This window comes from Cyprinus carpio, chromosome B5 (genome assembly GCF_018340385.1).
Source record: "Cyprinus carpio isolate SPL01 chromosome B5, ASM1834038v1, whole genome shotgun sequence".
Classification (NCBI taxonomy): domain Eukaryota; kingdom Metazoa; phylum Chordata; class Actinopteri; order Cypriniformes; family Cyprinidae; genus Cyprinus; species Cyprinus carpio.
Window position 1 is genome coordinate 30,561,075 of NC_056601.1, and position 20,504 is coordinate 30,581,578.

General features: G+C 34.9%; 2 protein-coding genes across 2 annotated transcripts in view; both read left to right on the plus strand.

Annotated features, from left to right (window-relative positions):
• The first annotated feature begins 16 nt into the window (after nucleotides 1-16).
• Nucleotides 17-3,353, plus strand: LOC122137388 (nitric oxide synthase, brain-like). Its single transcript, XM_042723448.1, has 2 exons — nucleotides 17-236; nucleotides 2,621-3,353. The coding sequence occupies exon 2, from the start codon at nucleotides 2,643-2,645 to the stop codon at nucleotides 3,351-3,353; it is 711 nt and encodes a 236-aa protein (XP_042579382.1). The 5' UTR covers nucleotides 17-236; nucleotides 2,621-2,642.
• Nucleotides 3,354-6,952: 3,599 nt separating this feature from the next.
• LOC109079156 (nitric oxide synthase, brain-like) overlaps nucleotides 6,953-20,504 on the plus strand; it is a 37,939-nt gene continuing 24,387 nt past the window's right edge. The window contains exons 1-5 of the mRNA XM_042723103.1: nucleotides 6,953-7,008; nucleotides 14,445-14,582; nucleotides 18,191-18,336; nucleotides 19,225-19,387; nucleotides 19,574-19,665. Of these exons, the coding sequence (XP_042579037.1) occupies nucleotides 6,967-7,008; nucleotides 14,445-14,582; nucleotides 18,191-18,336; nucleotides 19,225-19,387; nucleotides 19,574-19,665 (581 nt within the window). The 5' untranslated portion in view covers nucleotides 6,953-6,966. The remainder of the gene's footprint in view (nucleotides 7,009-14,444; nucleotides 14,583-18,190; nucleotides 18,337-19,224; nucleotides 19,388-19,573; nucleotides 19,666-20,504) is intronic.

Genomic DNA, 20,504 nt, shown 5'->3' on the forward strand with positions numbered 1-20,504 from the left:
TGGGAGGGATGGATGACAGAATGACAGCAGCGCGCGCGGAATAAATGCTCGCGTACCGGAGCGGCAGGAGAGCAGAGCTTCTCACGCGCTGCGTGTTTATACAGCGGCTCGCTTAGACATGCCACGCGTCTTCTGAGTGGGACATCAAGAGAAAAGTCTGAACCGTTCATCGGAATACTGGCAAGGGGATAACCGCACTGTTTGAGGCGATATTTATAGCCTTTCAAAGTGGAGAGGTAAGTTGCGTTGATTTTTTTTTTAAGTAGGTAATTTTTGCGTTTTTTTTTTTTTTTTTCTGTCGAAAGTATATTTTATTATCAACTCCAAATGCTTTGTTAAAAGCATACTGTATACGATGAGGCTTTGTGAAATGGGCATGTGGAGTTGCATAGCAGCCTCATGCTCAGCAGCAACTGGTGTGTCCTGTTGAACGTGCATGCATGGCTATAGGTCAGTGCTTCTGATAACTCCTGCATACAGTAGTTAATGCACATGTGTTGTTTTGTGTGTTTTACAAAAGGAATTTGAGTATGTGAAGTTTTTGCCTAATTTTGAGAATTGTCAACATGAGTTTTAATCTTTCATCATTAAGAAAAGGCAACTTACAATGGTTTGAAGCATGCACTCTATGTTTTATATTTATTCACTCTTTTATTTTAATATCTGTATTTGAGATTTATCTAATAATTTTATTCAAATATGTTACCTATTTCATAATACATTCATTTATCATTATTAAATACAAAATGACCACACAATGTGTGTGCGAAACATCTGAATCTGATAACGTGAAAAAAAAATGCTTACTTAAAATGGGGGAAATATTATATCATATGTCTTTGTAAAACATTCTATTGTTAGAACAATATCAGAAGTTTGACGGATAGCATGTCTGTTTGGCAAAGCAGGGGTTATTTCTACCTTATCTGACAGGTAAATTGCTTTATTGATGAAACCCAATGAGGTCAGGTTGATTCAGTCATATGAAATAATATTTTTAAATTAATAACCACTGAAGGACATTTTTACAGTGTAGCCTGCCAGCAAAATATTAATATGTCTATATAGAATGAGCAATGTGTTCCTTAAAGAGCTTAGACATAGTGCATAATTTTCTCAATGTTATTTCAGTGTAATCTACAGTATAACAAATGCAGTTTAATTTTATCATTCATATGTAGCTACTGAATACAAGTGTATTGTAAACAAGAAGTTAATAGATGATGCTGTGAAATTGGAAGTTATTAGTTGCGCCTTTGCTTATCCTTTATTACAAAACAGACCCTGCAGTTGTAATGATTTTCTCCATGATTCTAAATCCCAATTAGTAATGTTGCATTTTAACAGAATTGGACAATAGCTGTTCACACGAGGCCATATGCGTTTCATGCTGCCAAGAAAGGCGGGATGCAGGAGGACTGTAGATTATAATTGTTTCTTACATGAACGTTCAGTTGAGACTGAGCATGATGCACATGGAGGAAATGCTACTGGCTTGTCAACAGAAAGGAAAGAGTGAATTGAAGTCTATGTCACAGCTTGTACAATGTGATATGAGTCATCCCTCAATCAATGAAATTATAAAAAAAAATTTTGAATATTTGAACTGAATGATTTTTTTTTTTTTTACAAATAATGACTTGCATTCAATAAATCATCCAAAAAAGAAAATAAGTAATTATTTACTCACCCTCATGTCGTTTGAAACTCGTATTCTGCTATTATATTTCTGTGGAACACAACAACAGAATTGGGAAGAATCTTCACAACTTACAGTATGCTCTGTATTTTGAGTTTTCTGAAGCTGTATGACAGTTTTGTATGAGACATGAAGAATAATGAAGGTTATTCAGATAATCTTCCCCTCCAGTGAGCTTATAATTCAAGAATCTGATCACTGAGTCAGTGTTTAAACCAGATCAGTTTGATTTGGGAACGAATCATTCTGTCTGAACGGTTCATAAAAAAAAAAAAAAAAAATAAAAAAAAAAACTGGTTCATTACAAATCAGACTTTAAAGCATTGACTATAGAGCATGAGTATATGGACTACTAACTTATGTTGTTTTTTGTTCCATGGAAAAATGACAGCATACTGTCAGGATTGGACTTGTTTTGTCATGTGTTGCAGTTCATGTTTTGCCTTATATGGTCTGTTTTCTGTCCTTGTTTAGTTTGATTATAAGTTGATTCCCCGCACCTGTCTGTATCTACCCCCCCCCCATCTTGTCTTTATAAGCCCCAGTCTGTTCAGGTTGTGTTTGTTTGGGTCTACCAGTGATGTATGTGTGTCAGCCTCCTGTTCCCTGTGTTGGAGTTCCTCTCTGTGCTGGAAACTATTAAAGTTTTTTTTTTTTTTTTTTATCCACGGCTCTGTGTTCCTTCTGGCAGTGTAACGTGACACATACAAGTTTAGAATGATTTTTTTTGGTCAAACTATTCTTTTAAACCAATTTTTACTTCTGACGTAGTAAGACTTAATTAATGGTCTGAATACTTTCTTAAATGCCACGGATGCCATTAGTAGAATTAAAAAGTGAATGTTGCTAGCCTGTATTGTCGTGCCGTGCCTGACACATTTGACATGACGCTCTCCTTTGTCACATTTAACTCCATCACAGATCTGACGCACAGCAAGACACAATGCAGGAATCTGAGCCCAGTGTGTGTCAGCTGCAGCCCAACATCATCTCAGTGCGCCTCTTCAAAAGAAAGATCGGTGGGCTGGGCTTTCTGGTCAAACAACGTGTGTGTAAGCCGCCTGTCATTGTTTCTGATCTCATCCGGGGCGGGGCAGCGGAGGAATGTGGGCTGGTCCAAGTCGGCGACATCGTTCTGGCCGTGAACAACAAGCCTTTGGTGGACCTGAGCTACGAATGTGCACTCGAGACCCTGAAGAACGTGTCACCTGAGAGCCATGCCGTCCTCATCCTCCGTGGACCCGAGGGCTTCACTACTCACCTGGAGACCACGCTGAGCAGTGATGGGAAACCCAAAACAGTTCGCATCACCAGGCCTGTCAACCCCACTCAGAGCAGGCCGTGCGATCGATGTTCGCCTCACAGCCCAAACATGACCAAAGAGCTCCGGGCCATAGAGAACCTGTCCTCTTCCTCTACTCCCAGGAAAGAACCACGGGAGAGCAAAGTCCTAATTCCCCTGCTCACACAGGACTCTCTGCTCAGAGAAGGAGGACATTCAGCCCTCCTCCTTAACGGGGTGGAGGAGAACAACGACCTGCTGAAGGAGATCGAGCCAGTGCTGAAGCTCATCAAGAATGGCAAAAAAGAGATCAATGGAGAAGGTCAGAGAGTCTTAGAGAGGAAGGATGTTGAAGTGCAGGTAGAGAGGTGAGTGATGTCTTATTGGATTTTTTATTTTTTTTTTTTTTTGCAGATTCCAAAAACATACCAAAACATACAACTCTCTGCAGTTTCCAACTGTGTTGCCAACAGTGTTTATTTATTTCACACAAATTATGAATGCAAGGGCAAATTATCAGTTAATAAAGACTTATTTTTGCACAATTCCTTCCACAACACTATGTTATGAATTACCAATAGTGCATGATTTGTAAACTAATATTTTTGACATTTGCATCACATAACCAGCTCCATTTGTATGACTTTTCTAATATGGTAAACTTGCTCGGTAGCTCATCTAGTACAGAATAATACTTGCGATGTGGAATGTTCAGGTATGGGTCCCGTGAAACACGAGTCATGATAAATAGCTAAAATGGCATGGTTACTTCAGCAAATGCGTTTTTATCACACATCTTAAAACCAGCGGTTAGAGTAGGTTTTCAGTGTTGGTGGTATGTTACTTTCAAATGCGATAGTCCTTTTAGCTCCATTTAGTGGACATTTAGTTTCCAAACTCAACTTACAAGCTTAATGTTGTGAACGACAGACAAATCAAGAAGGCATCCAGTTCTTAGAATCAGTATACCTTTTAATATAAAAGAAACCTGTGTATGTGCTCCAAGTGCAAATATGATGTTGATGATCAAAATAGTACAATACAGTCTAATGTATAGTCTCATAGTATAGTATACTCAACATATACTCAACTCATAGTATAGTCTCTAATGTATAGTCTCCCCTGAAAAGGTCTTTACTACAAAAAAATCTGTTAAACATTGCCGCCATTATTGTGGATTAATTATCTAAAGTCTGTGTGACAGCTAGCCCCAGTCTTTCTCCCCTATTCATTTATTTGGGAATATGATTTACAAATCACTCGGCAGAGAATATAGACATATTCGCACAATATTCATGCTTCAAAAATAATATTTTCTGAGAAAGGTCAGTTACCTAAATGCATTTTCTTTTTGATGAGTGAATTTTGTGTTTATTTGGTAAGTTGTCAGTGAGTGAATCTGTGAGTATTTATTCAATTCAGTCTTTGAGATTACTCTTGCATTGAATGTTCATGGAACGCTTTAGTGATCAGGAAATACTAACAGGCAGTTTGAGAAGCTACCAGCAACATTGATAATAGAATGGATAAATATAGACATGAATATTATTGCCAATTTGTGATCATACCCCATTTTTCACAGTACTCCATTTGATCTTATTAATTTTATTTGTTATAGCCTAATCACTGTAGTGTTGTCATATAAACTAGTATTGTCATTGTTTAACTGAATGAAACTACCATCTTCAGAACTGTGAAGATCAAATAAATGTCCACTTTTTAAAAGACTCATTACACAAAACTGGTTAGATGTAGTCCTTGTGGTTCATGAACAGCAGCTGTCCACATTTTAACGTGCTTAAAGGTGAAATGTATAAAAAATATTGACTCCTGTTTTCAAACAGGTTTCCGAAACACTTCCCTTCTTTTTGCCATCGGCCAGTTAAACAAATAGTCTTGCTCCAAACTCACACCATTGGTTGACTTATTATTGCTGTTGTCGGGTAAGGATGTTAACCCTTGTGCATTGTTCAAATTCACTACCCTTTCGTTATGTTCGTGGATGAAAACATCCACTAAATTAAACTGCTGTAAAAATGTATCAGATAAATATTTTTTCTAATTTTTTTGCATAAATCTATTAATCAACCTCAGTCCTGATCAAAACTACCAAATGTTAAAAAAAAAAATCCAAGATTTTAACTCTTTAATTACCAAGTTACTATACTCTCTCTCTCTCTCTCTCACACACACACACACACACACACACACTATAATTTGTTGTTATACTCCATATAACTCCATATACAAGCCAGAAACTAAGCCTTTTTTTTGCTCTTCCCAACAGAAAGGGTTAATGGTCCCACCTAGTGATCAACTGTAAAAAAAATAACATATTTTACCTCTTCCCAACAGGGAAAACACCAACAATCAAGAATCTCTCACACACACAAACACTATAATTTGCTGTTATACCCCATATAACTCCATATACAAGCCAGAAACTAAGCTTTTTTTTTGCACAGGCCTATCTAAAGGGTTAACCGTCCCACCTAGTGATCAACTGTTAAAAATAACAAATTTAACCTCTTACCAAAAGGGAAAACCACAAACAATAAAGAATGCATGGTTATATGGTGTCATGGCTTTGCAATCAAAAAATGTCGTTATAATGGAAGTCAATGGGGCAAAAACAGCCACGAACAACAAATGAGGGAGAAAAAAATGAAAATCTAATGCTGCACAAAAACTAACAATGCAGCAAAGCCAAAGTTGTTACTAATCTTTGACATGCCCAAGACTGTGATAAAAGGTAAAAAAATATCCCGTCCACAATCACTTTTTATATTGAAAATATGTCATTTTGTGTTTTTTTTTCCCCAAATCAGTGACATCATTTATGAACTTGGTAATTAAAGAGTTAAAATCTTGGATTTTTTTAGTAACATTTGGTAGTTTTGATCAGGACTGAGGTTGATTAATAGATTTATGCGAAAAAAAAATATTTATCTGATACATTTTTGCAGCAGTTTAATTTAGTGGATGTTTTCATCCACGAACATAACGAAAGGGTAGTGAATTTGCCCACAGTGTATTGTTAAGTTTTTGAAAATTTTCAAAGCATTTTCCCAAAATATGCCAAAAAATAAGATTTGTCACCAAAAAATCATTCCGTTAGCTGAAACACAGAGAAAGTTGTGGCCAAAATAAGACTCAACTTTACCCCCTAGTGGACGAAAACGTCCCCAACAACACATAAGGGTTAAAACAAACAGAGCAATGATTAGAAATGGCCTCAGAGTGTTTTTTCATGTGAAAAGGTGCGCACCTCACCAGATTTCTTTTCTATATTTGAAAAACTAAAATTAGGCTCGGAATATTATTCTGACTGGTGAGCAGAGATGGCAGCGTTTCATCCCAAACAAATCATGCCTTCTCTCACTCTTCTCACATTTGTGATTAATGTGTTACTATAAGTCCCATCAACATCAACTAGAAAAAACGTTCTGTAAGTGCTTGTTTACACTTTGTAATTACACATTATAATTCAGATAGCATGGTTTATTGTTTGAGTTTCTGGGCACTAGCTAAATCTGATTATGGAATAACTGAGTATGAATGGATTTGAGGCAATTTACCATTTCATTTGAAAGATGAAATGCACACTGGTAGCCTTGAGACATAAATGTTTTAAAGACATTAAAGTTAAGCTCTATGGATGGCACATATGAGACATTGACATAATTATGACAGTTTTTTTGTTGTTGTTGTTGTTGTTGTTGTTGTTGACTAATTCCTTCAGTTTATTAATATACTGTAAATGTAAAAAGTGTGAGAACCAATAGACTTACAGATAAATAATATCATTTAATGTGTTTTAGTCATTGCATATACATCTAAACCTGTTTTCTTCTGGCTGATGTTTGATCTTAGATCAAAAGCTTTTTACTACCATAAAACACCTTGTTGTAAAAAATACACAAAACCCACCAGCCGTCGTATAAATAAAGACAGATTGATTAACGACCTCAGAAAAAAACACAACATGCCTACAGTGCTTAACAACCCTTACTCAGAGAATGACAAGGTAAAATACAGTCTAAATGGCTTTACATGTGGCTTTGAAGGACTGTGAGTGAGTCAGTAATCTAGCATTTCTTTTTTAAAGTTGCTAGTATAGAAGCTGTACTTACTGTTAATATGGGCTGATCTGCTTGACAGCTGACAGATACTCAATGTCCTACCCTTAAAAAGAATTACAGGACATTGTTCCACAAACTACTTTTTATTCTCTATTTCTTTAGAAGAACTGTACCGATCTGTAAATTGTACTGGATTTAAAGCAGTGGTTTTCATGGATCATGAAAAGCAGGGTAAAACTATGATAACTACTACTAATTGAAATGGTATTAAAACTAATATAACTAAAAAACAAAAAAGAAAAAAAAAAAACCAAAAACTTTTCAACAACATTTCAATATTGATCATAATAATAGTGTTTCGTGAGCTGCAAATCAGCATATTAGAATGATTTCTGTAGGATCATGTGACACTGAAGACTGGAGTAATGTTGCTGAAAATTCTGCTTTGCCATCACAGGAATCAATTACATTTTAAAATATATTCAAATTGAATTTTTTACATTTTAAATTATAATAATATTTTAGAATATAATTTTAAAGCATTTTAATCAAATAAATGCAGCACTGATGAGCGTAAGAGACTTTTTTTTCAAAAACATCTTGCCAACCTCAAACTTTTGAATGGAAGTGATTTTAACAGAAAATAAAAGTAAATTACAATTCTGCTGTTGATTAATTACAAAACATTTATATTTATTATTTTTTTTGTACAACCTCATACGATTTAAACAGTTTTGAGTATTGTTTGGGCAATTCATGGTTATGTTAATGAATTTTAATCTTTGGCTAAATGACCAATTTTGTTTCGTTTTTTTTTTACAATATCTGCATTAAGATATCCCATGTAAAATCTGTGACCTGAAGCAAAACCAGCTGAGAACCACTGATTCTAAAAACCTAGAAACAAAGCTACGGAGCCCTGCACATGACATGCAAGAAAAAAAATTTAATAAAATTGTGTGCACGATTTACTAATTAGTTCCCTCGATGTACAGTACTAAAATGTGCACACGATTAATATTTTGTTCCCTCGATTTGCTAAATCGTGTGCACAATTTACTGATTTGTTCACTTTGCGCACAATTTATAAATCGCGGGAATGGAATAGTAAATGCCATGTGCGGGGCTTCCTACAAAGCAAAACAAAACAAACAAACAAACAAACAAATGCTGACTGTAGAACCTATAATGAAGCTTTTAGCATGTTTTCCAAATAACCATATAGAAAACATGAGAAATTAACCATATAATTCAGCAAAGAAGCTTTATTTGAGTGGTTTTTAAACTCTAACCTTATTTTTAAAAAATGATAAATAAAATACAAAGCACACGTACAAATTAAATGAGCAACAAAATAAGATTTAAGTGGAGTCTGCATGTCAAATAGTTCAGGCTGAATTAATTCCAAGTCTCATATTTCAAGTAGGGATACCATATGAAAGCCTCTCTCTAGTGTCCATGACATGGTGGTCTTTGTACCTGCCAGCTCAGTGCTGGTGTAGCATGTGTTTCTAATGTGTTTCAGTACTGGTTGTGGGGGTAGCAGTGCTTACATTTCACATCAGCACATGACTCTCTCATCTGGCCTCTTGTGACGCATTATCACTCTGAAAGAAACCGGATGGATGGAGGCGATCCAAGAAAGCAGAGGAATGAATGGATGCAGCTGTGTGGTCCAAGACGGAGTTGTCCTCTTCTCTTTCTATGCTCAATGTAATACAGTGTCTGCTGGATGATTAATCATCAATGAAAACAGAAAGACAAGAACATCGGACCAAGGCAGCGAGAGAACAGAAATCAGATATAAACTTCACAATTCTGAGACGAAAACGTCAGAATGGGGAGATACTGTATAAATTCGGAATTAATAATCTGAAATTTCCTGTGTCACATTATGTCGCAATTTCTGAAAAAGAAAAAACAAAAGAAAGAAAAAAAACATGACTGTGAGATAAAACATCAACAATTACCTTTTTATGTTTTATTTCTGTGGTGGAAATGGGCTCAGCAGGTCTCAAATGGTCAAAATATTTTTCAGTCAATGGTGAAAAAGTAGGAGAATAAAGTGCCAAACCCAATCAAGTTAGGCAATTAGAAATCCAGTCACCCTATAGATTTAACCTGTATAGTCAGTTTTCTTGGTTCACAATGGCTTTTAAAATTTAAATGAAGACTTCCATTATACGCAATCCCCTATATGAAAATTTATGGAAAAATTCTTTGTTGCTGAAAAAGTGGGTGGTGGGCAGTAATGCACTACAGCTAAAGAAAAAAAAACATGCACGGGATACACACTAACCAAAAATCTTACTGTTTTAGACATTGTGTACTCACCCAGGCACTTTTCAGCGTGCTTTTTATAAACAAACTATGATGCACTAAATCTAATCTTGCATATCATTAGGACAGATGAATTTTCGACGCTGTATACATTTAAATGTGCAAGTGTTACTTCAATCACGTGTTGACTTAAATGGCCAGCCAGATATGACATTATCTGCAAAGGCTAAGGGGAAAGTAAAAACATTCCCTTGCACCTTCAAATCTCCACTTCAGTCTGACAGTTTGAGACCTTGGCTACTCTATAATAACCTGTTATAACAGAAGTGTATGATGACATTTTGCACTTTTAGCATATTCTCACTGGACACACATTTGGTGGTAATGAAATTTGCTGGGAGCATGCCTATTCTCAACATGCTGTAATATACACAGAATATTCCTGCTGCTGAGATGATGACAAGTGATGGTTTTATAAGCTTGCTTTAGACAATTTCACCTTGTTTTTGAGAGAATGCAAGTTTCATTGCTTTAGTGATCGCAAACCCAGAAAACAAAAAAAAATCAAATTTCAATTCCTTAATTAACCCAAAACCAATACACACAAGACGCGATGCCATGTTTCATTGCTTTAGTAATTTGCAAACCTGGCTAAAGCAACCCAGGTGCGATGATTTGAAATGTTTGAGATGATAATAACCTTTCAGTCTGCCTAACGGGGTTGAGGTTTTTTAGAAATGTGCTGAGTTTTCCAAGGCTAACAGCAGTGCCCTGCATAATTTAAGCTCTAATAAGGCACATTCAGCCAGTGGAAGTGGTGCGAAGCAGTCGGACAGATGAGCTGCTACATCATTAAACAATGATGTTTCTGTCTTTGAAGCTCTGCATGAAAACAAGCAATACAATTAAACCATCTATATTTTTATTAATCTCCATGCCCTCATAATTGTACAATTATAAAAACAGATAGTTCCTCTCTTGGATGCTAATGTCAAAACAGCATTCAACAAAATTATTTATTATTTAAATTATTTATTATATTTATTATTTAATAATTATCATGTTACATGCATATCCATCATTAGCTATTGTGTATAACCTATAATAACCTATAAAATGTTATTATTTACCATGTCAGAGGCTCTATTTTTCTAGCAGATGCATGACACTTGATCATCTAAAACATTTATTACTTACTGAAGTTAGGTTTTACATTTTTTATGCATTTGTGTCAGATGCTTCCATCCCAAAGTTACTAAAATTACATTTTCAAAATATACATTTGTCTCATTCTTTTTTTGTTGTTGTTGTTATTACACTTTTAAAGAATGCCAATATGTAGTATAAATGATAATTTAGAAGTGCTATATTGTGATCACAACTCATGCTCACATTGGAAATATGATAAATATATTTAGATATTCATAAATTCATGATTGGTGATGCAAACATTTGGTAGGAAATGTATTCTAGTAGTAGATGTAATTTAGTAGGAGAAAAAGTAACAAAGCACAAATTGTGATTTATCGGATGGAGTTGAGCTACAAATAATGTTTGGTAAATTTTTGTTCAAGCAATCAACTGAAAATAGCATAGACTAGCCCAAACGATTGATTATTTGGATTGTAGAATCGATTGGTTCATCAAAAATGAGCATAGATTAAAACCAAGAAACTGATATAGTCAAACCATTAGAACAGGGTAGCGCCATATTTACATTTTTGGTCAGGATTGGCAAAATGAGACAGTTTCGTGGTAGTTCAGCTGTCGAAATGTCTTTTTTAAAAAAAACTTTCAGTGGACGAAATTTGCATAAAACAGTTTTGAAAAGTTGTGGGTTGTCAAAATGACAGAGATTTTTTTGATCTTTAAACAGTGCGTTTTAAGTGTAAATACCAAGTTTTATCCAGTCTTTGGTTTCATCGGTGTTAAATGCAATATGGCATCTAATCTGATTAAAATCTATAGATTTAGCAACTAGTCTAGCCATAACTAGCAAGTGTCTAGCCATACAGTATTAAGTAAATAAATCCAGTATTAGGTATTTATGCAGACAATTTCCATGACATCCATAGAAACACAATCTTTTCATCTTATTAGTCATTCCAGAATGTTCTATTTATTAGCAGCTTGTGAAAATGAGTTTGTCAAATCAGCTCGTGTTACTTTATTACATAATAAAGCTTGTGTTAATACAGCTGTGGTGAGAAGGATGAGACATAGACAAAGCAGTTTCCCCCGCAGTGCCCGTTGTCGAGCACTAACAGTGAAGGTGGGCTGTGAATGCTGCGTGAGTGTATCGAGTGCTTGTTTATCAAGCGCTTTTTTCTGAATAACTTCACTGTGGGTAAGTTCAATCGAAGTGTAGATGATGTTGCCGATTATTCCACCCCGTTCACACACACGTGGTTGTGTGTGTGTCAGTTGTTGCACACTACACAGAATCCTTACAAAACCCTTTCAGTTGAAGTTTGCTTTTTCAATTTTACACCTTTTCTTTCACACTGCCTTCCTGTCACAGTGTACACTCGTATGTGTAAGGGTGTATCATATCCGCCTTTTGTCCTCACATTTCACTTCTGACAAGACGGTTCTTCTCATCTGTTCTGCCTCAGATGTCTCACATGCGTAAACATGAGTGCAGCACATTCCTTGCCAGCCGAGTGCAGCGTGGCGGCTTTGAGATAATAATCGTGTACGTTGCGTGTGCTGTGTAGCCAAAGACAGAGAAGGACTGATCTGTCTTCTGAGGAGAATCAATTGAGGAGAAAGACGCCCACTATTCTTTCTGGGGATAGCGAACATAATGGGCCAAGGCTGATATTGAAGTTTGCATTCATACCATCAGAAGCCTGTGAACTGGGTCTTCATAAGGAATATAATAGCTGCTAGATTGATTTCCATTGGATTAACGATGTCAACCTCTGATACATTTGTACATGTGGCAAATTACAGTCGGCAAGTATTCTATTTGTGTATTCTATTCTCTCTGAAAATCAAAGCTAAATTAGAATTTTGCTTAAAAGCGCTGATTATCCCATTGATGCCTTTTGAGTAAGTAATTTCATTCCTGTACCTGCTGGTTGTTAAAATAGCTACATGAGAATAAAGAACTTTGCAAAGAAAGTTCATTGCTGTCAACTGACCATTCGCAAATACTCGCCCTCCTTATTTACTGTTGCCATCTCTGACAAACATTCCAACTCTCACACTACACACCATGTTCTCATGCAGTGAAAAATACATTGCAGAGCAAAGAGGAAACTGACAATGCGGTGCAAGACAGAGCAGGTCACTTTTGGTATGAAACAAGGTCTCAGTACTCTTGCCTCTAGCTTTCAAATTTTGTCATTTTTTGTCAAGAAATGTAAACAATAAATACCGTTTTGTGGCTCTTTAATGTGTTGTGACAGATCACTGTATTGCCTCAGTTGAAACACGTGAACCGATTGTCTTTTTATATTTACACTAAGCATGAAATGAACATGAATAAACATCAGAAAATGTTTTCTGTTTTTTCTACATTGAAAACAGATGAGCGCACATATGCATATAAAGCTCCCGATCAGGGTGAAGTTCACGGGATTTTGTCCACAGAATGATAAGAACACACATTTTAACATTGTATTATTTAACACTCAGTATATTAACTTAAGCACTACAAGCCATGCATACATTGCCGGATATGACAGATTTTCTGGTATGCAAAACAAGTACTTTAAAGGGGTCATCGGGTGCCAAAGTTTGATATGATTCTTTAGGGTCTTAATGAAAAGTCTATAACATACTTTGGTTAAAATTTCTCAATGGCAGTGTAAAACAACACCATTTTTACCCTGTCAAAAACAGCTCTGTTTACAGCAAGTCGTTTTGTTGCATGTTCCTTTAAATGCAAATGAGCTCTGCTGACCCCGCCCCTCTCTTCCGAGCCACTCTTTGAGAGACTATAAACTTTAGTTGCATTCAACGTAAAACGTGCTAACTAGCACATTATTAGGAAAGGCGATTTGCAAATATTAATAAAAAAATAACCTTATACTCACTTCTTCTGTAGGTGAATCATGAATGATTCGAGTGAGCAGCATAGACACATTTAGGTAGATCGGGGGGCACATTCCCTTCAAAAACCAATGTAATCCACCACATCTTTAGCAGCTCAGAAGTTGGGAGTAAAGCCAGAGACACACTGCATGATTTTCGGCTGTCCCAGACGAAAGATTGGCATCGTGAAACGATTTCTGTGATCGTGGCTCCTAATCAGTGATTCTGTGTTGCACAGTGAGAGAGTTTCAAAGATGGCCGTTGTCACAGTCTTGTGACCAAAGATAGCCTATGATAATTTTCTGGCAGTTTCAGTGTTCATCGCACAGTGTGTTTGCAGTTACAACCCACGTTTACTGACCAAACAGTAAAAATGCGACATGAAATCAACACGACATGGCGCTAAAACATAAAACTGCTTACCTCAAGCTGTTATTTTTTCCACTTTCGCCGCTCCCACTTTTTTTCAGCACATATGAAAACTACAGCTGTCAAAATGTGATTCATTATGCTCTTTTTGTTTATCACTGGCACATGCTATTGACATTTGATTCTTCTATAGAAACGTGTGTCATAGCCTATGAGTCAATAGGTGTCATCATCGTACAGTCTACATGCATGTCGTACCCAAGTTTATTAGATCCATGTCGCACAGTGTGACCAGCAATGATCTTATAGGATTGCTAAAATCATGCAGTGTGCAGAAGGCTTAAAAGACGACATTGTGACGACGTCATTTTAACATGAAAGATATTTAACCTCCCTGGAAACTTTCCATTGCACAGTAGGTTATTTATAGTGGAAAAGTGTTCTTTAGATAATTAAAATGTTCTAGAAAAATATTTATTTTAACCCTTTTGGAACCATTAAGAGTGTGATAATGAAGGTTAAATGTCTGTGTTGATAACCAAAATGTCCTTTTTAATTGTTCTTGGAAACTGTTTGTGAGAATTGTTCCTGTAATTAGTGTACAGGGAGTCATTTTGGATAAAAGTGTTTGCTGATGGACAAATTAGAGGCAAGTTGCTAATAATAAGGTGTAATGTTTGTTCTTCCACAGCCGCAGTCCCATGGGAGAGTTTCCCCCACTAAGACTGTGCAGAATGGGAGTCCCACCAAATGTCCCAGATTCATGAAAGTGAAGAACTGGGAAACCGGAGCTTTATACAATGATACTCTACATCTCAGCTCCAGCGAGGTATGTTTGATGTTGATTCTTGGTAGGCTTATATCTGTATGAACTACATTTAGTTGAGCGTATAAAGAAATATCATCTTTGCCATTACTGACACAGCAGAGCTCTTACAAAAAAAATGGTCTTTAAATTTTGTGGTAATACTTGACATTAAGCTTTAAATTCTTCATATTATGCTCTAAAATTATTTTTTTGAAGTTTTAGATAAAAATTATTAGAGTATGTTTCGCAAGAAAACACTATTTCAGCTTTTAATACTTCAAAAATTCAAAAAAGTTTCTTTGCAATTATTTAGAAAAATTTACTAGCAATTTAAGTGCATATCGTTTCAATCCTACACAGTTTCTTAGTGTAATGTTAGTAAACTTAGTAACTAAGTGTTCCTGTGGCTCAGTGGTAGAGCATTGTGTTAGCAGCACAAAAGGTTGTGGGTTTGATTCCCAGGGGAACACGTGTTAGCCAAAAAAAAAAAGAATGTTAGCCTGAATGCACTGTAAGTCGCTTTGGGTAAAAGTGTCTGCTAAATGCATAAAAAAAAAAAAAAAATGTAATACTCCAACAGAATTTATTCATCTTAGTCATTGTTAATTTTAACATTTAATAATATTTTTCAAAGTAATGTTTTATCTGTTTACATTTGTCGATTGCGCCATAACCATGAACTGACAATGAGCAATTGTATTTTTATTTTTATTGACCAACATTAACAGAGATTAGTAAATGCTTTAAATTATGTATTGCTCTCTGCTAGTTAATGTTAGCTAATTACTTTATTAATGTTAACAAATTATTGTAAAGTGTTGCCACATTTTTTTTCTGAATTTGAATAGTATTGAGGTATCACTTTGTTTTGAATCCAATTTAAGTGTAAGAAAGTAGAAATTAATTTAGATTCAAAGATTTGTCAATCCAAACTTTGAACAATTGCTTGATGAAGAGAAACTTCTTCTTCCTGTCACTTCGTGCTATGTATTTGCATCGTTGAAAGTAATTAAAAATACCATATTTCCATGTACAATTCAAAAAAAAAAAAAAAAAAAACCCACCATGGTTCTAGCTACCATTGTTGTTTTCAGTTATTTTTTTTTTCAGTACATTTTTTTAGTCTCTGAAACAACTTAATATTTTTTTTTGTCATCAAAATCATTATTTCTTTGCTTATAAAGAAATATCAAAACAAAAATAAAAAAAAAAAAAAAGAAAAAAAATCAGTAACAAAGGTCAATTTCAAAGTCTCACACAGTGTTTATGTCGGAATTAGTGTAATTACAAAATGACAACTCAGATTCTACTCCTGTTCACAGACACAAGAATAAATTGTTTCTATGGCAACACTCGTAAAGCCAAAATGGATCCAAGTGCGACTTTATTGGTAATGACGAAAAATTGCTACCTTAATTCACTTCTTGCAAAATAGACTGGCTATATTAAAATTTCATATCAAACAGCGGTTGCTAACAAAGTAGCTTTAGCTGCTGCCATCTTGGTTGTTTTTATATTATCCCGCAACAGTTTATTGGGAGAACTCAAAAAAATATGAGCCATTTTACATGCCAAAAACTAATAATTATGGTCATTTTGACATGATGCAGAACTAGAACTGACTTTTGCTATTAGCATTTGCTTCAAATTTTGCTGCTTCTATAGGATCCATATGTGATAAATGAGTTGAGTTTTAAAATTAGCCTTCGTCTTTTACTGTAGACACTAGTCTGTATGACAACATGTTTGCAGAACTCTCAACATCACTCTAAATCTGAATCATCCTTCCAAGAGTGGGTTATGAAGTTCTGTGCACTTTCATAAGAGGCTGGCTTTGCATGCTAATTGATGCTAATTACAGATGGTATAATTTATAATATATCGCATTCTGAAGGATTTTTGGGTAGCATCTCCAACTCTACAGAATGTGACAGCTGCAAGGCTGCATTCACAGTCCATTATGGTGGGTGAATGTGAAGAATCTAATGATCATCTATATTTTATTTTTAACATTCTTGTGCTAAGCACCATTAGCATAAATGCATGTTTGGGTAGTTCAAGTCACACAGGGGTCCCAGTACATGCCACAGATGGGATACATGGGGTACATAAGTTATAATATGCTGGAGCAAGTAATGATCTGGAGACAGATCACTTTTAGAAAAGTTAATGCGGTCAAGTCTTTTTAATTTCAGTTCTGTATTTCAAAAATATTAACAATAGACCTAAAGTATTTATGTAAATCTACACTGTAAAAAAGTTTGGAATATCTTTTACAAAAACAAACTATTTCAATTTTCTACCTTCAAATTTCATGTTTAATTAAATGTGTTACTTATGGAAGATTGTGTCAACCATTAGATAAAAATAGAAAGGTGACTGTGGCTTTTTATCTCACAGTTCAGTTTTTTTTTTCTCAATTTTGAGTTTATATCTAAATTAATTGCAAGATATACATTCAGAATTACGCATATACAATAAATTCTGAAGCTCTGTGCGTTGGTTTCACATGCTTCGAATAAGATTAGAATATAATAAACAACATTCCCAACTTATAATTTTGCAGAAAGGCGCTATATAAAAGTTTATTATTATTATTATTAATTATTATTATTATTAAAAGAAAGTGTATTATTGCACGACAATTAAGTCTTGCAGAATGTGAACAACATATTTGCATTTTTCATTCCTGTAAACATTTTAACAGGTTGTAATGTTGCAATAAATATTAATGAAGACTTATTTTCACATGTAACGTTATTACACCCAAGCACATTTGCCAAAGTAATTTGTAAACTAATTTCATGTCTGCATCACATAACCATCTCCAGATGTACAGCTTTTCTGATGTAAACTTGCTCTGTAGCTCACCTGGTACAACGTTGCACTTTTGTACGAGAGAACCACAGTAAAAGAGCTCAAAGATTTGTAAAAACAAGATAAAATTGCACGGTTGCTTCAGCAAAAGTGTTTTTATCACATGTTTGCTTTTGTTAACACTATTGTGTTTCTTTAATGTAGGTGCTGTCATTTTCAAAAGTGACAGAGCATTAATAGTTAATAGTTTTGCAGTACTCACCAAACATTACAATTCCAAACTGCTGCAATATGTAAAACAACCAACGTAATAAAATGTTGCCAGATCGACGTACAGTAGATCTGTTTTGGTCAGAAATGTGCCGGAATCACAATAGTATCATTTTAAAAAATCTTACGTCTTTGCTAAAATCACACTTAAATGAGTGGTATAGATGAAATTACTAGAAAATGCCATCTTTTTTTTTTTATATCGTTTGCATATAGGCTTTTTATACAAGTAATCTAAAATTGTTATCTAAAAATACTATTTGGATGCAAATTTGCTGCCTGTTTTGACATTTTATAATTTATGGGGATAATTGAAGGAAGTCACCCAGACATCACTTTATTTTTCTGTGTAGACCTCCAGTTCTGATATACAGCAGAAATGCTGTCTCAACTTGTGCCTGCTGTTTGCAGTTACACTCCTACGGACACAATTTGTGTGAGACAGCCACAATGCTATCTGTAGCACATTTCTGTGAGTGATGTAGCATGTTTGGATTTGCACAGTCAGTCTTCTTATTGTGCTAGTTGCTTTTTGTTTGCAGGTTCCGATCTGCACTGAGCAAGTTTGCATAGGCTCTGTTATGGTGCCAAACCAGCACAGTCGCAAACCAGATGAAGTCCGAAGAAAAGAGGAACTGCTACCACTTGCAACTGATTTTATTGACCAGTACTACACATCAATCAAAAGGCAGGAGAACAATTTAAATCTAATGCACACTGTATCATACCATTCATCACTGCAAAAAATACAAATAAATAACTAAATTTTATATATATGGTTTTATTTTTTGCACTAAAGAAGTACGGTTAAATATTTTATATATTTTATATTATATTTTATTTGTTTTATATATTAAAAAATAATATAAAATAATTTATTTGACAAACAAAACTATGTAAGAAAGATGAATTTAAGACTTTTTTAAACTTTTTAATAAGATTCTCTTTTTTTCAGAGAATATATTATGAATTAAGTTTATAGATCTTACTCCATTGACATTTTTCTTAAAGTTCACAAAATTTAGTTAGATTTTTTGCTTTAAAACTGGGCATTCTAAGTAAAGAAGTACACTTAATTCAAGATGCGGTTTATATTCTCCAAAAACAAATATCTCAAATAAATTTCTGCATTTATTTTTTCAAGACAAAATGATTTATTTATTTATTTTGGTGCTGGGCAATGGTTAATCACGATTAATCGCATCCAAAATAAAAGTTTTTGGTTATATAATATATGTGTGTGTACTGTGTAAATTTATTATGTATATACAAAGACAAACATGTATATATTTATTTACATATAATTGATATTATATATAAATATGTTTAATATATAAACATAACATTTTTCTTAAATATATACATGCATGTGTGTGTATTTATATGTACATAATAAATATACACAGTACACACATATATATTATGTACATAAAAAAAATTATTTTGGATGCAATTAATCACGATTAATCATTGCCCAGCACTAATTTATTTATTTATGTACTTTGCAGTACATAATTAGCTAATTGTAATATATTTTCTAAATGTGCTTTTATATCTTCGGCTTCTGTCTGAACAGATGCGGCTCAAAGGCCCATGTTGACCGACTAGAAGAGGTTAAAAAAGAGATAGAAACTTCTGGAACGTATCAGTTGAAGGACACAGAGCTGATCTATGGGGCCAAACATGCATGGAGAAATGCAGCTCGCTGTGTGGGACGGATCCAGTGGTCCAAACTACAGGTATAGTGTTTTTTTTTTTTTTTTTTTTGTATTACATAATTTTTCTTCCAAAAAGCCACCCTTCCTTAAACAATTCCCTTCATCTTTTCAAGAGCTACTGTACAACAGTGTGCCAGTCAATATCTATTGAAATGCAGTTGATGAGGGAAAAAAAAGTGTCCTAATAAGGAATTTCTCCTTTTTGAGGTGTTCGATGCACGAGATTGCACAACCGCTCATGGAATGTTTAATTACATCTGCAACCACATCAAATATGCCACCAACAAAGGAAACCTCAGGTTAGTGTGGCCATTTTTCACTAGCTCCTTTCTCTTACTGTCTTTTTTCTGCATCTCCTTTTCTCTGCGACTTGCCTTCTTTCCTGTCAAAGTGTGTGTTCCCTTTCTCTCTTTGTCACATTTGCTCCACAGCCCTCAGTACAGCGCCTGCCACAGCATTGCCGAGCACTGGCACCGCTGCCACGTTACAAAGCTAATCATACACGACACTTACTCTCTGTTCTGTTTAATTAGCGTCAGTCTAACAGAATGATTAGAGCCTGAGAGGGTGGTGAGGAAAGGGAAAATTAAAACAAGAAGAGAGGAAACGCTCTAATACAGTCAAAAGCCCCCGCGCTTGCTTCTTACATCATCAGGACCTGCCAGAATAAACGACAGAGGTCTCCTACACACTTTTTTCGCACATAAACAAATCAAGGCAACAAGAAAAGCTCCTCGGCGCTTTTTCAAACAGGCTGGTGACCCAAATTTCATCCAGAGTTGTATTTTGAGAGTGACGGGACTTGTTATTTAGATTAGTTGGACTGACACTTTATGCTCTTAGCATATTGTCGAATGTCAGAGTGATGTATTTTCAGCAATGAAGCATGATTATGTTTGCTTGTGGAACAGACAGAGTAGTTTTATTTCAAAATCACCTAAAATACTGCATACATAGAGTAACCTCTAATAAAAGCAATATATACTATAAAAATTCAGATTGATTGATTGTTTATATTAGGGATGTCCCGATCCAATCCAGGTCACTGAATATTGAGTATCTGCCAATACCAAGGGTGGGACAAAAGAGAGAGAAAGAACCAGCAAACCAAGACACGTTGCAAAATACAAACTTTATT